Here is a 16,607-nt window from a genome sequence, read left to right as displayed (position 1 = left end):
GCCCTAGCCCAAAATTCGGGCTTTAAGTCTTATACAAAGGAGACTTTGCTATAGATTTGGAGTTTTGGATGGACCTATTGAGCAGCCCACTTTGCCCCTTTAAAGCCTTAAGCTCATGTAATTATATGTCCAACAAAGGGGCATTACTGTAAAAGCGAAAGAAGTTACCGTTGAAACTCTGGGCTCTTCCTTATAAACAGAAATCGAAGTCTTTTCATTTTTCAAAGTACCCATAATCGAAATTTCAAAGAAAAAAAAAAAAAAAGAATCCCAGAAAAGAAAGCGAAGTGCTGAAACTGCAGATCAAGAGCAAGAACAATTGATTCATCGAAAACCCATTGTGAGTTTTGTCTCTTAAACCCCCTTTTACAGTTCTTTTTTTTGGTTTAATTTCTCGATGAAGTTATTTCTTCAAGATAAATATTCTGTATAATTTTAGTGGTAGAAAGAGATAAGTGACGTCTCTTCATATTGAGAAAACTTTATCAAATATTTTAAGTTTTTGTTTTCTTTATTCTCTTTTATTAACTTAAGGTGGAGAATGGAAAGGGGTTGGGTTACATTTTTTCTAAATGGAAAATCATTAAAACAAGAATTTCTGTTTGGTTTCTGAGAAATGATAGGAAAAGGAAAAGGAAAATTTCTCCCTTGTACAGTACTTTGTTTGATCTTTTTTATGAATTTGATGTTGTTTGAGTTTCATGTCTCTTACATTCTTAGACTCTTAGACCATGACTTGTCTTCCCTTTTCTATGCATTGGACATGTCTTAGGTACTGTTGATTTGGATTCTATCAGCAAATTGCTCAGATGGCATCACGTACTGTTGGTTTGATTCAAGATCAGAATTTAACTATTCACTACAATGGTACTAGTCCCAACACTTTCTGTTCTGTTTTGTTTGTTTAGTAATTCTTTTCCCAGTTGAATTTGATAATTGGAAGTGCCTTCTACAGGTGCTTCTATTGCAGGCAAGGCAAATATCTCTAAAGCGCCGAGGAAAGGTGGTATTAGTGGAAGGAAACCTCTTGGTGATTTATCAAATTCAGTGATTCCAACCCCAAATCAGACATCAAAAAAGGATAATGCTAAATTTTCATTCACTGAGAAAGAGACCGGTGCCTCTAAACTCACACATGATTCAAGCAAGAAGAAGAGTGTTTCTAAAGGCTCAGAGAAAGTGCAAGGTGGTGGCAGGAAAGCTCTCTCTGACATTTCAAATTCGGGTAAGCCATGCTTGCAGGAGACATCAAAGAAGAATCAAACTGAAAAGTTAAGCATTTTGGCTGAGGATCCCAATCAACCTAAAGATATTGCACAGGAAGGATATCTGCACAATCATGAAGAATGCATCAAAGCGCAGAAAAGAGCTATAAGCACGAATGAATTCTTGCGGATACTTGGATTAGATGGTAAATAAAATTGTTACATGTTCAAATGTCTATTATGATTTAGTGTTTGGCTGGATACTTACATTTTTATATATGTTTTTGTTTAGATTTCTCCAAACAGTCTGCATCTGCAAAGGAACCTCCTATGTCAAACAAAATGATGGTCAGTTTTTGTTTCATTTTTGTTTTCCCATCTTAGTTGTTGTTTATAATGATGGTCAGCTTTAGCATATGGATTGTCTTAATGAATGCTAGTTTACTTCTGTTACAGCCGATGAGTCCTCCAAGGAACTTTGAAGCTGGGCAGATGACTGAGCTGCTGATTGAAGATCTGTCTCCCCCAAAGCATAAGTTGTCAAGGAAACTTGACTCTGCCCCACCAAGTCCTGAGCCACTGGACCATTACATGCACTGGAATGATCCCGAGTACATTCTCAGTTTTAAGTTGATAGAATCACCATAATGGTGAAAGCATTGATATCCTTTGCCTCTTTGTCAATTCTACCTAGTAGCGTGTTAGAAGTAACCCATGTATTACAAATTGTTTTATTGTGGCTTGTACTGGACAGCAGTTGTTTTGCTAGTAGGTAAACATGTGGCAACTTATGTTGTATTCGGCTGTTATTTCTGCAAAATCTTGTTGAATTGCCTGCTATCCAGTTTACTTCTGCATCATAGATGTTAACTGTGAAGTGATATCAATCTAATTACACATTTTATGTTTTAAGTTATTAGACTGTGATGACAAGAGTTGGAGTGGCAAAGGTTGAGTTTGAGTAAATACAACGTTAAAAATTTTCAACACTGCTCTGCCTGTTTTTGTGATTTTCTCCCTACTACAGATCCCATGGTACCCTCATAAACTGAAAATCCATAACCCCAAGTGCTATAGCAATACCGTTTACCCGTGCCTATTTGAACAGCCCAAGTTAATCCTGCTTTTCTTTGATAAGAATCAATAGGATATTAATTCCAGTAATCTCTTCCACTTCTCGCATGTTCCTGTTCATACTTTTTTTAGCGATTTACATTGGATTTACAAATCACAGACTGTTGGCAGTAGTAGTGGAATCTAAGCCTTGCAAATGAATTGTTCGAATCTTACTAACTTAACGAACTCTGTTGCCATATTCATACTTCATTTACAACTTCATTTACAATTAGCATATAAACTAACATGGATAAGTTCGTTCTTAAGAAACCTTTTTCTTCAATGGAACAATGAAAATTTCCCCTAATCTAGCCATCAGGGACAAGTGTTTTTGGAAAATACATATGCATATACTCTAATGAGGATAATCCAACGAATCAACATAGGACACATATCTAAAATCGTTCCAAGAAAAGGAAACCAAAAGATGGAACAAATTAATAACAAAAAGAAAGACTTCCTTCGCCTGTTCTTCTTGGGTTTGCATGATCAGTCAAACGTTCCTGTCTCATCCGACTCCATTTCTCGAATTCTTTCAAGAAGATAAAACAGTTCCCTTCGTCAAAGTCCCATTTAAAGCTCCAAAGCTGCAACAATTGATCGAAGATTTCGGGCCTGCAATCGATGATGATGGGTCTATCAAGATTGGTGTCAAGACCATCGTTTCCTTGTGATCGTATCATCATTTGCTGGAACCTTGGAAGCGAAAGATACATGAGAGGAACATCGTACCTCTTACCCTCTTTGCCAACGTAAACTGAGACGTAAATTGTAGGAGCTTCGTCAATGGTTTTGACAACGCCATGATCAGACTCATCATTCACAAGGCGATGGTAACGATAGTACTTGCTGCTTTGACGTATCTTCTTGAGGAATGATCTGATTTTCCATGCCAACTTCATGGTGGAATCATCAACCAAGCTTATGATTCTTGAAAATATTCTTGCTCTCGAGAGAGTCATAATCTTTGTGATACTTATTACCTAATGAATATTTATGCCTTTTAGATTTGATACTATATGAGTATATTTTTGGTTAATTTGTCTTCCATGGATACAATAGTTTATATATCTTTGTTAATTATATATATATATTTTCTAAAATAGATCTGAAAATCTAAAATACGACACGGATATAATACCAAAATAAGATATGAATGTGATACGGTTTAAAATTTTAATAATAATTATATATGAATTTAATAAAATAAAAAAAATATTTTATTTTTTTATGTCAAATATGAATTGTAATATGTAATTTTTATATAAAATAAGGCATAAATATATGAATTTCAATATTTTATATGATATGAATACACGAATTATTAAATTTATTCTAAAGATTTACTTTAATTAGAAAAATCAATTTGTAATTCGTAAAAAAATTAGTTTATCATTTTTTCTTTTAAATATTTGAAGAAACAATAATCTTGTGATATTTCTTTTAAAATTACATATCTAATTCCGTTCGTAATCTTATCGGAGTGAGGTAACTTCCTTATGAAGTCAAATTTTTTTATATATAAAAAATTTAATAAAAGATCTTCCAACATTTAATAATTCTCAGCATATAACAATGAATATTATATTAATTCAGCACTTATAAGTCTTATAAAACATTTTAAGATGAAATCTTTCAAAATTGGAAATTTATCGTATCTTAATTATAATATATTATCTTGAAACTTTAATGCAAAGATAAGTTGAGATTCCGTGAAGACTCAGCTCCAAATTTGTTAGTGCATGCATATATTTAATTATAAAAAAATAAAATAAAATCACTTTCAGCTGAATATTACAAAAATAAGCTTTGAATCTTTAGATTTATATTCAAATTTTATTGTGTATAAGTTTCGTTCAACACGTTTATTGAGTTAAAAAGTATTATCGATACTTATTAAAATCTAAATTGATTTGAATTGAATGATAAAATAAAATAAAATAAAATAAAATAATTTATCAGCAATAATATAATTTGTTGATGTAGTGTTTAAGTCTTACTTTTTATGATTATAAATCAATCCCTGCAACTCAAGATAAAAGAAAAGACAAAAGCATCATTTCATTCCCTCGCTTGTCAACTATTTCCCTTTTTTTCTTGTCAAAATTTCAAATTTCAACCATGTGTGGCAACTTCAACTAGCTGTTTATTTTCTCTAATTGGATGGAGAAAAAGTTCTAAACGTAACTACTAGCTCAGTCTTAATTAGACACCTACATAACAGTTTATTATGCTGATTGATTAATTTAATTAAGCAAGATAGTTTCGTCTGAAATTCCTAAAAACAAATGCTTAATTAAGCTCCGACAATTAAATACGACTAATAAGTTTAAATTACTCCTTTTTTAATTGTCACATTAGCAATTTATATATATATATATCAAAGACGTAATTTAAAAATAAAAAATTATAAATATTGATATTTAATTAAATTTTACATACTGAATATTATCTTTTAATAATAATTATATGAATCAATTAAATTAAATTTAAGATTTATACTAACACGCTTTAATATGAGGTTCTTTCACTTTTATCATATGTATGAATATATATATATATATATATATATATATATATATATATATATATATAGAGGAGGTCAAGACTTGAAAGAAATTAGGGAATAAAAATTTACAAAGTGTTGAGAATGAAACCTCGCTTTGTTGAAAATCACCTTCTAAAGAAAGTGGTTGAACATTTGGGCTCCACATAAGGTAAATAGTAACTTTAGAGATTTCATTGAAGTGAATTAGTTCCATTGTAAGCCACTCCTGAAATAAATTGCATCGTTAGTTTCTTTTTAATATTTTCTTAATTTTTTTTAATTCTTGACTTAAAAAACTCAATTTTTTCATCTACCACCTTTTAAATTTGTTCTCAATTCATCCATCTTAATATAGAAAAATTGTCATGATGTGGATTTGTGGACGTAACAAGTCAAATTTTAATGGATGAATCCATAAATTTAAAAGGTCGTGGATGAAAAAGTCTTATTGTTTTAAGTAACCAACGAAAATAAAATTCTATAAAAACACACAATACAGAAATTTCCTCCCACTCCATATTAATTGCAGTAGGACAGTGCGCCAACAAATCTGTAAGCCCCAACCTCAAGCATGTATTCATTTTCTTCCCATGCTTATGCTTATGAGGCACATTCATAAAGCTCCCTGCAAATTCTGTGTTTTCTGGCCCTATTGTCAAATCATCTTCATCATTAAAAAACTTATCAAATTTCACTGATGCATCTCTCTAACTCAATTTTCTCTATTACCAATGTCTCCTCTTCCTCTGCTTTTTCCTTTTTACTCCTTGATTTCTTTGGCCTTGGAATGTTAAAACTCACTACCTTGTCTAAAACTACTTGGAATTCACTGGTATCTGTAACCATTTTCTTTGTTTCTGCTGCTAGAGCCATTCCAGGACCAGCTATTGCTGCCGCCTCTTTCTTGGTGAGTTTTCGAGATGTTGGCTTTGCTTTTAGCCATGGAATATCAACATCTTGATAAACATATCCCAAAGTTTTACTATCAACGCAATCACGAACTTTGGCACGAGGAATCAAGCCAATCCGAGTCATTGTAATCTTTTCGCTTTCCTCCTAACGTCTTCCAAATGTTCCACATCCTATATATATTCGAGTGATGCGAATAGAAAATGGGGCCTCATCCGCCAGAGTAAAAATTCCCCATGTCTTTGAGAAGCGGCCGAGTGTTATCCCCACACCAGTCGGGAACCGTTCCATGAGGAATGTCCTCAATGGAGCCGATCCCTGGTTCAGGCTCATCAGGTGCACGGTAGGGACTTCCTAGGAAAAGCTTAGTGGTCTTAGATATCATCTGCCTGTACATGACTCTAAGATTCATTGTCAATTGATCTTCCTTCGTAATAGTTTCATCAGAGCCATTGTAATCGAGATCAACCAGGGTTGGTGTGTAATGGTTTCGATTCCGGAGCTGGTCGTAGTGTGGAGAATTAGTGTCTGTATAGATTGCAGGCATTTGCATACCAGCAGGAGAATCCCAGTTCCAAAATGGTACAGCAAAAGTTGGGTCATCAATCAAATTTCCCAAAATTTTCTCAAAGAAATAAAGATAGTATCTGTGGGATGGAAAGAAGAGCCATGAGTTATGGATTTGAAGCTCAACATCAGGGAACCCCAATTGGTGATAAGCCCTGTCACAGTAAGCACAGTGAATATTTGCTTGCGGCATGAAACTACGAGGATCATTGGCTGGAAAAGCTTTCATAAGCTCCATTGCCCTGGAATACTTGGCAACATAGGAATCATCAACTAAATGTGCAGCAGGCCTAACACGTAATGGCGAATTCCAAGATGAAGGTGGCTTAAAATCTGTTATCTTAGTTGACATTGGTGGTCAACAATTGATATTTACACCATCATTTATGCTTACATTGCCACATTCAGCAACAGGTATTGGAGCTGAGGTTGCACTGGAGCTGATTGCACCATATAGACCTGATGATCCAAGGCCAATCAGAACATCGCTTCTATCAAATTTGTTGGGGCTAGGATTTTGGTGATCACCATTTGTGGCTTTGGATGATAAGACTTTTGGAATGAACTTAGCACTTGGTTTCTTGATATGGAAATTTGGGATGTTTTGAAAGGAAATTTGAGATAGAAATGGTTGTGGCTGATGATTGAAAACCAGAAGCCATAGGTTTTTTTTTTATTATTATTACTATGAAGAAGATTGGGAGACCTTGAACTGTATTTATAGTGAACTTTGCAAAAGAAAATTTGTAATTAGCTGTTGAGGAAAGATTATAAAACTTTGAATTTCTAGAATTGGAAATTCCCAATTTCACAAATGTTCATCCTCGGTCGGATAATTTTTTTCACAACATATATGGTTCATGCATGAACCATATGGTTTTCATAAGTAATCACTTTCAAAGTGATCATTTTCACTCTACAAGTTGTGGATTTCGTCTCAACATCTATCATCGAAACATTCAACCATTAATATATAGAAAAATGTGATAGAAAATTGTAGCAAGAAATAAAATTATATGAAAAATGTAACTACTATATCGATGAATTTTGGGGTTGTTAATGCGAAATATTAACATCTCATATTATGTAATTTCATTAATAAATAAAAAAAATAATTTTCCATGCATGAGTAAAATGCCATGTATAAAAACCCTTATATAATGCCCTTAACTATAATATGTATAATAACATTATATCATGTATAATCTTATAGTATTAAAGATTATAGTTAATGTTAGTTGGTTTTTACGCTTTAGTCATTTCAATTATTATTATTTTTTAATTTCCAAAACAAAAAATGCTATTTGGATGGTAGGAATATGTTTGTCTTCTAACTTAATTTATTAATCAAGCCAAGTTGGATTAAGTTTTATTACAATAACTAAGGTTTGGTCCTTTTTTAAACGTGTTTTTTATTTGTGTCCGACCCATTTAAAATTCATTTAAAAAACTTGATATTTTCATTTAAACTTTTTCAAATATTGGTCGAGTTTTTGGATTTGAACAAGTAATTCCATTCTTAGACAAGTGTATCTCCATCTCATTTTTTTTGTCTATTTTTTTAATGTTTTAAAACTATTTTTTTAAGACTTAAATATTTTATTTTTTTTCTATTCTAAATTATTTTAAGGATTTTTTTACATTTTAACATTAAAAATTATGAAATATCAAATTTATAAAAAAAATAAAAATTTCATATTATATATATATATATATCAAAATCAAAGTTTTTTTTTCTTAAATTTTGTGAAAATAAGTAAAAGATTAACAATTTAAAACAAAAAAGAGTAAATACTTAAAATTTTAGATTCTTAATTTTTTAATATTAAAAAATTTAATTTATCAAGCAACACCTTATTAAAAAAAATCTAAATTTTCTTGAAAATTGAAATTACTACTATTAAATAATAAATAACAATGTTATATTGCAATATCTAATTTTATTGATTTTCAAAAAAAAAAAAATCATTAAATCGACAAGCTGAACCGGTTGAACCTCCCTATTAAAAAACAGCGGCCGATCCAATCCGGTTTAACTTTTTCGGCAGCACCAGACAGAAATCAAAGAACTAAAAACGCCTATTCGCTAGGAGACTGATATCATCATCTCTTTCTTTCTCGCAGCAAAAAGCCTTTTCAAATTTTCTTCCGATTAACTTAAAATGGTCGTCAAATCTCACATAATTACAGGATTGAACCTCCCTTTTAAACCCACTGCTTCTTTTTCTTTTTCTTCTTCAACCTCCACGACTAGTAACAGCCTCTGTTTAGTCAAGAAACCACTCACTTCTTCCTTCTTCAATGGCGGGGGTACCCTTTCTTTTGATTTTTCTCAATTTTAATTTTAATGGGTATTTGTTTTTTTTCTTATAAAGACAGTAAATTTATATTTATTATGATGGGACGTATCAAATTTGTAATTTTTCTTTAAAAAAGTTTTTGCTTTACATTTTTTGATAGCTTGAGTAGTGAGAAAGAGGGTTATCATGGAATGTTATTTGATAAATGTCTTTGTTCTATAAGCAGCTGGTTTATTAGGGTCATAAGCTCATGGTTTATTTGAAGCTCTAAAGCTTTGTTGAGTGGTGAATCAACATGGGTTCTTAAAGACATTAACTTTGTTAAAGCAGAAATGGTTTTGTGGGTAATAGCATTTATATGATTTACATGTTAATAAAGTTAAACCAATTCAATGATATATAAAAGATTGATAATTAATTTGTTCAATTCTCCTGCAATTATGTAAGCTTTTAAATAAGGGCCTTTTTTTGGGTAATGAAACATTGAATTGCTTGTCCTGTGAGCCACCATCTTTTCAATCCATTTTCTTTAATTTCCATTTTCTCTAGTTTATCTTTCATCCCATTTTTCTATTGTTTGACTATATTATTTGCATTCTAGGTGATGATTTGGGAGTAACATGAAAGATTGAAATTAAATGGAATAGGACATTTTCTTATTCTAGTACATGACTTCATCTAAAAGAGCTGAACACCAACATATAAAGAAGGTTAACTTATCCTTTTAACAAAATTTTCCTTTTTTTTAAAACAGTGGCCGCCTTAAAAATTACAATCATAAGGACCCCTCCAGGAAGATCTCATTGTCATGGACAAGGTGGAGGTGCCCTTGGTGTGCGCATGAATCTTTTTGATCGCTTTGCTAGAGTTGTTAAGGTCAGATTTTAGGAATTGTTTTTATACATTAATGTACTTATATTATGGCTTCAGATTCCAACTTTTGAGGTGTTATAATTATAACTTGACTCAGTTCACTGATAATGGCAGTCATATGCAAATGCACTCTTAAGTTCCTTTGAAGACCCAGAGAAAATCTTAGATCAAGCTGTGCTTGAAATGAATGATGACTTGGTGAAGATGAGACAGGCCACGGCACAAGTAAGCCTCATAATATTTTATTTCTTGAGTTTCGTAAGTTGTCTTTTAGCTCCTTTCTTTCAATTCTCTTAATTTCCTTTTTCTCAGCTTCCTTTTCATTGATTTTTCTATTCTTTTGTTCTCTTTGTTTCATAATTGCATTGCATATGTAGTCAACTATGGATGCCTAGCTGGTTTTAGAAGTTTATATTTTTATGCAATTTTCTATTCTGCCTTTCTGTGTAATTTTCTTCCCACTTTACATATGCACAAGTTATCCTTTTTATTTTTTCGAAGGTTTTAGCATCTCAAAAGCGGTTGGAAAATAAGTACAAAGCTGCACAACAGGCTTCTGAAGATTGGTGATTGATTAAGGAGTTTTTTTTTTTTTTTTCTTCTTTAGTCTGCAGTGTATGCTGGTGTTGAGGTGTCCCCATTAAGTTTTGATTTCATATAGGTACCGTAAAGCACAGTTGGCTCTTCAGAAAGGAGAAGAGGATCTTGCACGGGAAGCCCTCAAGAGGCGTAAATCTTATGCTGTAAGATTTCATCTTGCTAGAAAATATATTTTTTTGAGCAATCATTATAAAATCAATCCATATCTACAATTTCTTACTCTAAATTTGTAAAAGAACACTCATGAAGTTTTCTTCTGAGTACTTGATTTCATCAAGATGATATGACACCTAGAATTTGATATATAACTGGTAAAATTTCCCTTGTCAAAGGTTTCCCTGAACTATTTTGTGTCTTGAAAGGCTTGGAGAAACTGGAAAGTTAGATTAACAAACTTGGTGTAGTTTAGCCCAATAGTCAGTGACTTGGTGTGATTGGAATTTTTGAGTTTACTATTTTAATGTAAGGGGAAGGTTTGATTTGGGGTTGCAACAAAGAAAAACATATGAGGTTTATAATGCTGAGCTTGGGCTTTTATGGTTCTAGCATATTTGCTCCATGAAAAAGTAGAGGAGGGTTAGAAAAGGATACTGAATTTATAGGGAGAAAGAATAAGAATAGAGAAGAGAAGATGAGTTGATGGCAGGTAAAAAAGAAATGCCGATTGAAGAATTAAAGGCATTTAGGATATTTCAATTGCTTTATCATATTCTTATGGGTCTAATTTTAATGTCCAGCTTGTAGGATATTTTAGGGTTAAAATTGGTATTTTCCCTTTATTTAAGGTTTAGATATAAGTATTTTATGTTATTTCAGTTTCTGTTAGCTTTGTATTTAGATTATTGAGAGTTTGAGATTTAAGTTTTTGGAATCAGACTTTGTTCTTCGATATGTCCTTTCTATTTACTCCTCTTCTCCCAAATTTCTCTATTGTTTCTTTTTCCCTTCTAATCTCTAATTTCTCCTTATTTCCCTTCCTGTTGTACGTTATAAGAACTGCTATCATGTGGTAGCCATATGAACCCATTTAAAATAAACTACAAACCATATAAAATTATATGCCAAATGAGATTCATGGCATTCCGACATAGGCTTGTTTCAACAACACAAAGTTGCAAAACCACTAGCGAGCATAATAACCTGATTGAATGGCTTAGACTGTGTAGCTGATGCATAGAATTTTCTAGGGATTGAAAATGGCTTTTTTTTTTTTCCTGGTTTTAGAAACTGTTACTTTAATTCATAGTTCCTAAAAGAGATATCTTTTTTCTGATTGAATATTTGATGTCCTTTTTGTTGCAGGATAATGCTAATTCATTGAAAGCACAACTTGATCAACAGAAAAGGGTTGTTGAGAATCTTGTCTCTAACACACGGGTATGTTTGTATTTATCATTACTACTATTAATTCCTCTCAAATATTATTCATTTAGATAATTTGGTCGGGAATTTTATTGTGAATGTCATATATTGCCTTAGGTCTGAAATGCACTGTGTTGAAATGTTTGTCGTGAATACAGACAGATGATTATTATGTGTTGGTGAATGAGACATGAAAGCCTAAAGGTTAAAGATCTGTTTGAAACAAAGAGGCTGTGAGGAATAGGGAGGAAAGAATGTTGTAATTTTATTTTTTTGATCTTGGTGTTATAGATTATAGGTTAAATAAGAACATGGAATAAGTTAGGTGAGGGAATTGAACTATTATCTTGCTATATTTGATCCAGTAGTTAGAGATAATAAATCAAACTGAAAAAAAGAATGGAGCAGTTTTAGCTGCAATGCCAAGTGGCCGAATTATCAGTGATGCTTCGTGTCAGCAATGTGTAGGGAATTTGCAAGATATCTACTAGCTGACAAATTAACCTCTCTATTTTGCTGTATATGCCTTCTAATATAATTTGTAGGTCGTTTTGTTTTCATGTATGGTTTTACGGAGATTGCACTTTGCATATGTATTTTGGCAGAAATCTTTTATACCCTTTTAGATCATTTAAAGTTTAACAGCATAAACCCCCATTTATCATCATCATGGACCAGAGTGTTAGGCGCAACTTCTAAAGTTATGGGATTAGAAGTGATTTTCGCCCAAACCTTATTGTTGGAAAGTATAATTTGCTCTTGATTTCATGAAAGGTTTGTGAAGTACTGTCACAGAGGAAAGAAGTAACCTTATGGAATTAAGAGAGAACCTGAAGATGAGAATAAATTTGGGAGTTAAAGTCCAGTGGTAGAATGTGAACTATTATAACTTGAATGGGGTAATAACATCAACTTGCACTATGTGATTATGGCTAGGCACTAGTGATGTAAGGTGGTATATTGAATAATGAAAGTATATGATATGAGTGGGCTATGCAGTGATAAAATGAACAGTAGCAGTCATTTGAAAGTGATGAAAAGGAGAATGTATCAAGTCTTTAGAAAGATAAACCAAAAAGTGAGTTTCAGAGCAGTTAGGGGCGGAAGGTTTCTGAATGAATGACAAGATGTTTGTTTCTTCTATCGAATGGAGGTTTTAGTGGTGTGTCTCAACCAATAAAAATTCTTATGCTAATGAAATCTTTGAAAATTAGGGGAATAATCACTGAAAATTTATGAGACAGTGGAATTTGAGCATCTTTGAAACAGGTATGGGAGACATTGCCCTGCTTTCATTCTCGTGCAAATCTTTTCATATTATCTTAATAACAAGGACTAATTTTGGACTGTATCCCCAATTTTAAGAGTTAATCCTATTATAATGTTATTTTTCCAAAATCCATCTCACATTTTGCCTTGGAATTGAGTGCCTCCTAACAGCATCTTGGAGTTATTTTGGATAAATATTGGGTAAAATATGGAAATAAATGAACTAGGAAGCCTATCATATAAATTCTTAGACTAAGGCATAAGTTTTGCTTTAGAATTATGACTGATTCAGTAAATGACATGCTTAGCATATTGTTTTTATGAAAATAAAATTGATGAAACACTTAATAAATAAATAAATAATAGTTGTAATAAGAAAATTATCCAAGTCATTTTTTTTTATCTTCTTATTATTTGCACATTGATGGATTTGTTATGATTGCATTACCTGAATTCCATTTTGTGTAGCTTCTGGAGAGCAAGATATAAGAGGCAAAGTCAAAGAAAGACACTTTGAAAGCTCGTGCTCAGTCCGCTAGGTAGTCTCCACTATTCCCATTGGTACCCTCCTTTTTCTTTGTGTTTTATCACATTGAACTTTCTGGTCATGATCACTTTGATGTTACTTCAGAACTGCAACTAAAGTAAATGAGATGGTGGGAAATGTCAACACTAGCAGTGCTTTAGCAGCTTTTGAGAAGATGGAAGAGAAAGGTGAGTTAATCTTTGCTTGGAAGCTTTTGTTTCACGTGAGAATCCCATTACTTCATGGTTCGGGGTTAGTAAGATTGCAATTTTGACATGATGGAAAGTGCACATAGTAAAGCTTTTTTAGCCCTGTGATAACCGTCTAAGGTGTAATTTGTGCAATATTTCTATAATGAGACCTATCTTAAACATAAAAATCTCATCCAATCAAATTATTGGGTAATTTGTTCCAGTAGACTGACACAATATCTCCAGTTCAAGCTTAGGAAGTTGAGGTGTGAAGAAGCTTCCTGAGTTAAAAAAATATCTATGTTGCTAAGGGATGTGAAGAGTTCTAAAGTTTGGATATGTGCGTCCTTTTTGGTATACTCTCTCTTCTTAGTTGTGAAATGCTGATGTTTAATTAACTATCATTTTCTGAACTAAATATTTCATAAGAAGTGGTGCTATTAATAATCTTATTATATCTAAAATCATCCTTGTCATGCACCTGGTGATTGGTGATCCTTCCATGCTAAATGCAGTTCTTGATCACTCAAGATTAACTATCTCCCAGATTTATTGTGGTTGATAATCAATCTATAAGAATTAGATTTGATCTGAACTCATCTCATATGTTTTTTTTTCCTTGCCTTCTTCTTTTGACAGTTTTGGCAATGGAGTCTGAAGCGGAAGCTCTGGGGCAGTTAACCACTGATGATCTTGATGGGAAGGTAGTGACTGCTCTATCTTTATTTTTGGCATTGTTTAGATTCGATTTAAATGTTCTATGGCCAAATTTCCATTGTTGATATTTGATAATTTGCATCATTGTTGTTGGTGACCCTCCTAGCCAGGTATTTAATGGTGTTAATAGCTTCCAGATGGCTTTGCTAGGAAATGTTAATTTAGCTGTAGATTTAAGCTTTGATTCATTCTTTCTGAAATTGGAACTTACTTTCTGAAATATTTTTTTTGAGGTTCTCCAAGGATATGATAGACGGTAAAGGTTTTCCTGTAATTTCCTTGAAATAGATGGAAAGTCAATTAGATATGGTAGCGATTGTTTTCTGTAGTTGTACCATGAAAGAGGTCATGTTAATAGGGATAAGTAAAGTTTTCGTGAATTTATGATAAAAATTATTAGAATTATAGTTAGTTATTCATCAGAAAAGTTGCTTCTCATAGTCTGGATTGTCTTATGACCTGAAAATTCATAATAAGAATACAAGACTACTTTGTAGTGCAGTTCACATTTGTAGCACCCTTTTGCTCTGATAATTTGATGTTTCTGATCATGTACTTGATAGTTCCTTTCCACAAATTTACTTCTTTTGATTCTTTAATAAACCCGTTACTTAAATTTGCAGTTTGCATTACTTGAGAGCACATCGGTTGACGATGATCTTGCAAATTTGAAAAAGGAACTCTCTGGTAGCTCACAGGTACATCTCATTCTTGTTTTATGAAAAATGGAATTCTGTATTATAGGATTAGGTTTCTCTCACTTATAACTTTCCCTAGACTAGGCTTTTAAAATTAAATTTTAACAATATGTTTAGCTCTTTCTGGTTGTTGGTGAAGAATCAGATTTAGAATTGACAAAAAATAAATTGACTGAACATTCAGAATTGTTCTGCCTTTTTTTTTGTTTCTTTCCCTGGTCTCTTTTGGCAACTAAAGAGTGATAGTAAGTTTTCCCTCGGTCAAAACCGCAAAGTGGTTCTTCCAGCTGTGAGCCATGGAGCTCTAGGAAGGAAGTGTCTTGAATTTCAACCTTTTGAGATGTTTTAATTTTTCTTTTTCCTGTTCTTCTGACTAATAGAAAGGAGAGCTTCCACCTGGAAGAACCGTTTCTGCCAGCAACAAGACGTTTCCATATCGAGATGCTGAGATTGAAATGGAGCTCAACGAATTGAGGCAAAAGGCAAAGGACTTCTAAACTTTCTGATCTCGATACCCAAATCTTTGAATTTTTATTTCAAGAACAAACCTTCTTCCGACTGTCAGTAAGCTAGAGTCCAAACAGATCATTCTGTATAGCTGCAGTCCAAACTCAATCAACCATAGCAATTTTTGGATGGTTATGTACATACTTTGTGTATTACACTAGGTGATCATTGTCATGTTGCACTCATAACCTAATGTGCACCTACGGCAATGACCCATGTTTTTGGATTTTGTATTCAATAGCTTGTTAATTATTCAATTAGTCTTCCTGGCAACTAGGTGTTTTAGTATGTTATGCATACCATGACAAAACCAGAATTGGCCGCAACAGTTTTGTATGTATGTGAGCAACAAAACGATAGCTGTCGTCAATTACAGACGGCATGCAAGGACTGAGTCTCGATTCCCTGGCTTGGGTTGGCTACTTTTTGACTGTCTCTTCTGAATGAAAGCAAGGAAGGAGAGATTTGCAATATTTCAGTTGATTCAGGTACATTAATCAGTGTAAAGTACACAAATTTCGTTCAATTGCCCAATGTGAGGCTATTCAATGGCTGAAAATTTTGCTTAAGAAATGAAAATGACGGTTTAAAAATAGGCAGATTGTATGAATGTGGCTTGAAAATTCCTTCTCTAATCGTCACGGCAATGTACGATTGGGAGCCTTGGACACCGTAGAAATTGCTTACCAAAGAAAAAGGATACGTGTAAAAACTTTTAGCTGAGGGAAACTATAAAAATCAATGCATATTGCGGTCATTGGACGGAAAATCAAGTGACATCACAGTAGCTTCCTTCTTAGCAAGAGTTTCATTCTTTTCTTGCACACCACTCCTTTTTAATTAAGCAATTAGTAACAGTCCTGCTTAGTCAAATTTAAAAAATAATAAAACCAAAACTTTTTTGTTCTTTGATTTTATAGATAAATTTTCTTGTTGAATCAATTGGAACATATTGTTTTATGTTAGCTTTAATGAATTAACATAAAATTATCTTGTCATAGTGTCTTAACGGATTTAAATCTAGACAATAAAGATTTTATTTATTTTAATCTTTAACTACGTATTATTCTGATAATTAGTATCTAGAGGATGACAAAAACCAACTTTTTGCATATCCCAAGTCATGGAAAAGGGCACTTCATGCAATAAATTCAAGTGTTCAAACAATTCGGGCCATTGACACATTCAACATCCCAAACCTTGCTCCACCCTTTCCTAG

General features: G+C 32.7%; 1 protein-coding gene and 2 pseudogenes across 2 annotated transcripts; 2 read left to right on the top strand and 1 right to left on the bottom strand.

Moving 5' to 3' along the window:
* The first annotated feature begins 223 nt into the window (after window positions 1–223).
* Window positions 224–2,045, top strand: LOC111307712 (uncharacterized). Its single transcript, XM_022905823.2, has 5 exons — window positions 224–340; window positions 773–867; window positions 956–1,411; window positions 1,498–1,553; window positions 1,662–2,045. The coding sequence occupies exons 2-5, from the start codon at window positions 810–812 to the stop codon at window positions 1,851–1,853; spliced, it is 762 nt and encodes a 253-aa protein (XP_022761558.1). The 5' UTR covers window positions 224–340; window positions 773–809; the 3' UTR covers window positions 1,854–2,045.
* A 3,239-nt stretch (window positions 2,046–5,284) lies between these two features.
* On the bottom strand, window positions 5,285–7,154 carry LOC111307711 (polyphenol oxidase, chloroplastic-like; annotated as a pseudogene).
* Window positions 7,155–8,378: 1,224 nt separating this feature from the next.
* Window positions 8,379–15,661, top strand: LOC111307710 (membrane-associated protein VIPP1, chloroplastic-like; annotated as a pseudogene). The gene is made up of 11 exons (XR_016331892.1): window positions 8,379–8,655; window positions 9,400–9,521; window positions 9,633–9,743; window positions 10,020–10,084; window positions 10,180–10,261; window positions 11,421–11,495; window positions 13,218–13,288; window positions 13,381–13,463; window positions 14,106–14,170; window positions 14,807–14,881; window positions 15,262–15,661. The product of XR_016331892.1 is annotated as a membrane-associated protein VIPP1, chloroplastic-like (transcript).
* The last annotated feature ends 946 nt before the right edge of the window (window positions 15,662–16,607 follow it).

This window comes from Durio zibethinus, chromosome 22 (assembly GCF_047325235.1).
Source record: "Durio zibethinus cultivar Kanyao isolate XHJ-2024 chromosome 22, ASM4732523v1, whole genome shotgun sequence".
Lineage (NCBI taxonomy): Eukaryota > Viridiplantae > Streptophyta > Magnoliopsida > Malvales > Malvaceae > Durio > Durio zibethinus.
This window is presented reverse-complemented; position numbering and strand designations above follow the sequence as displayed.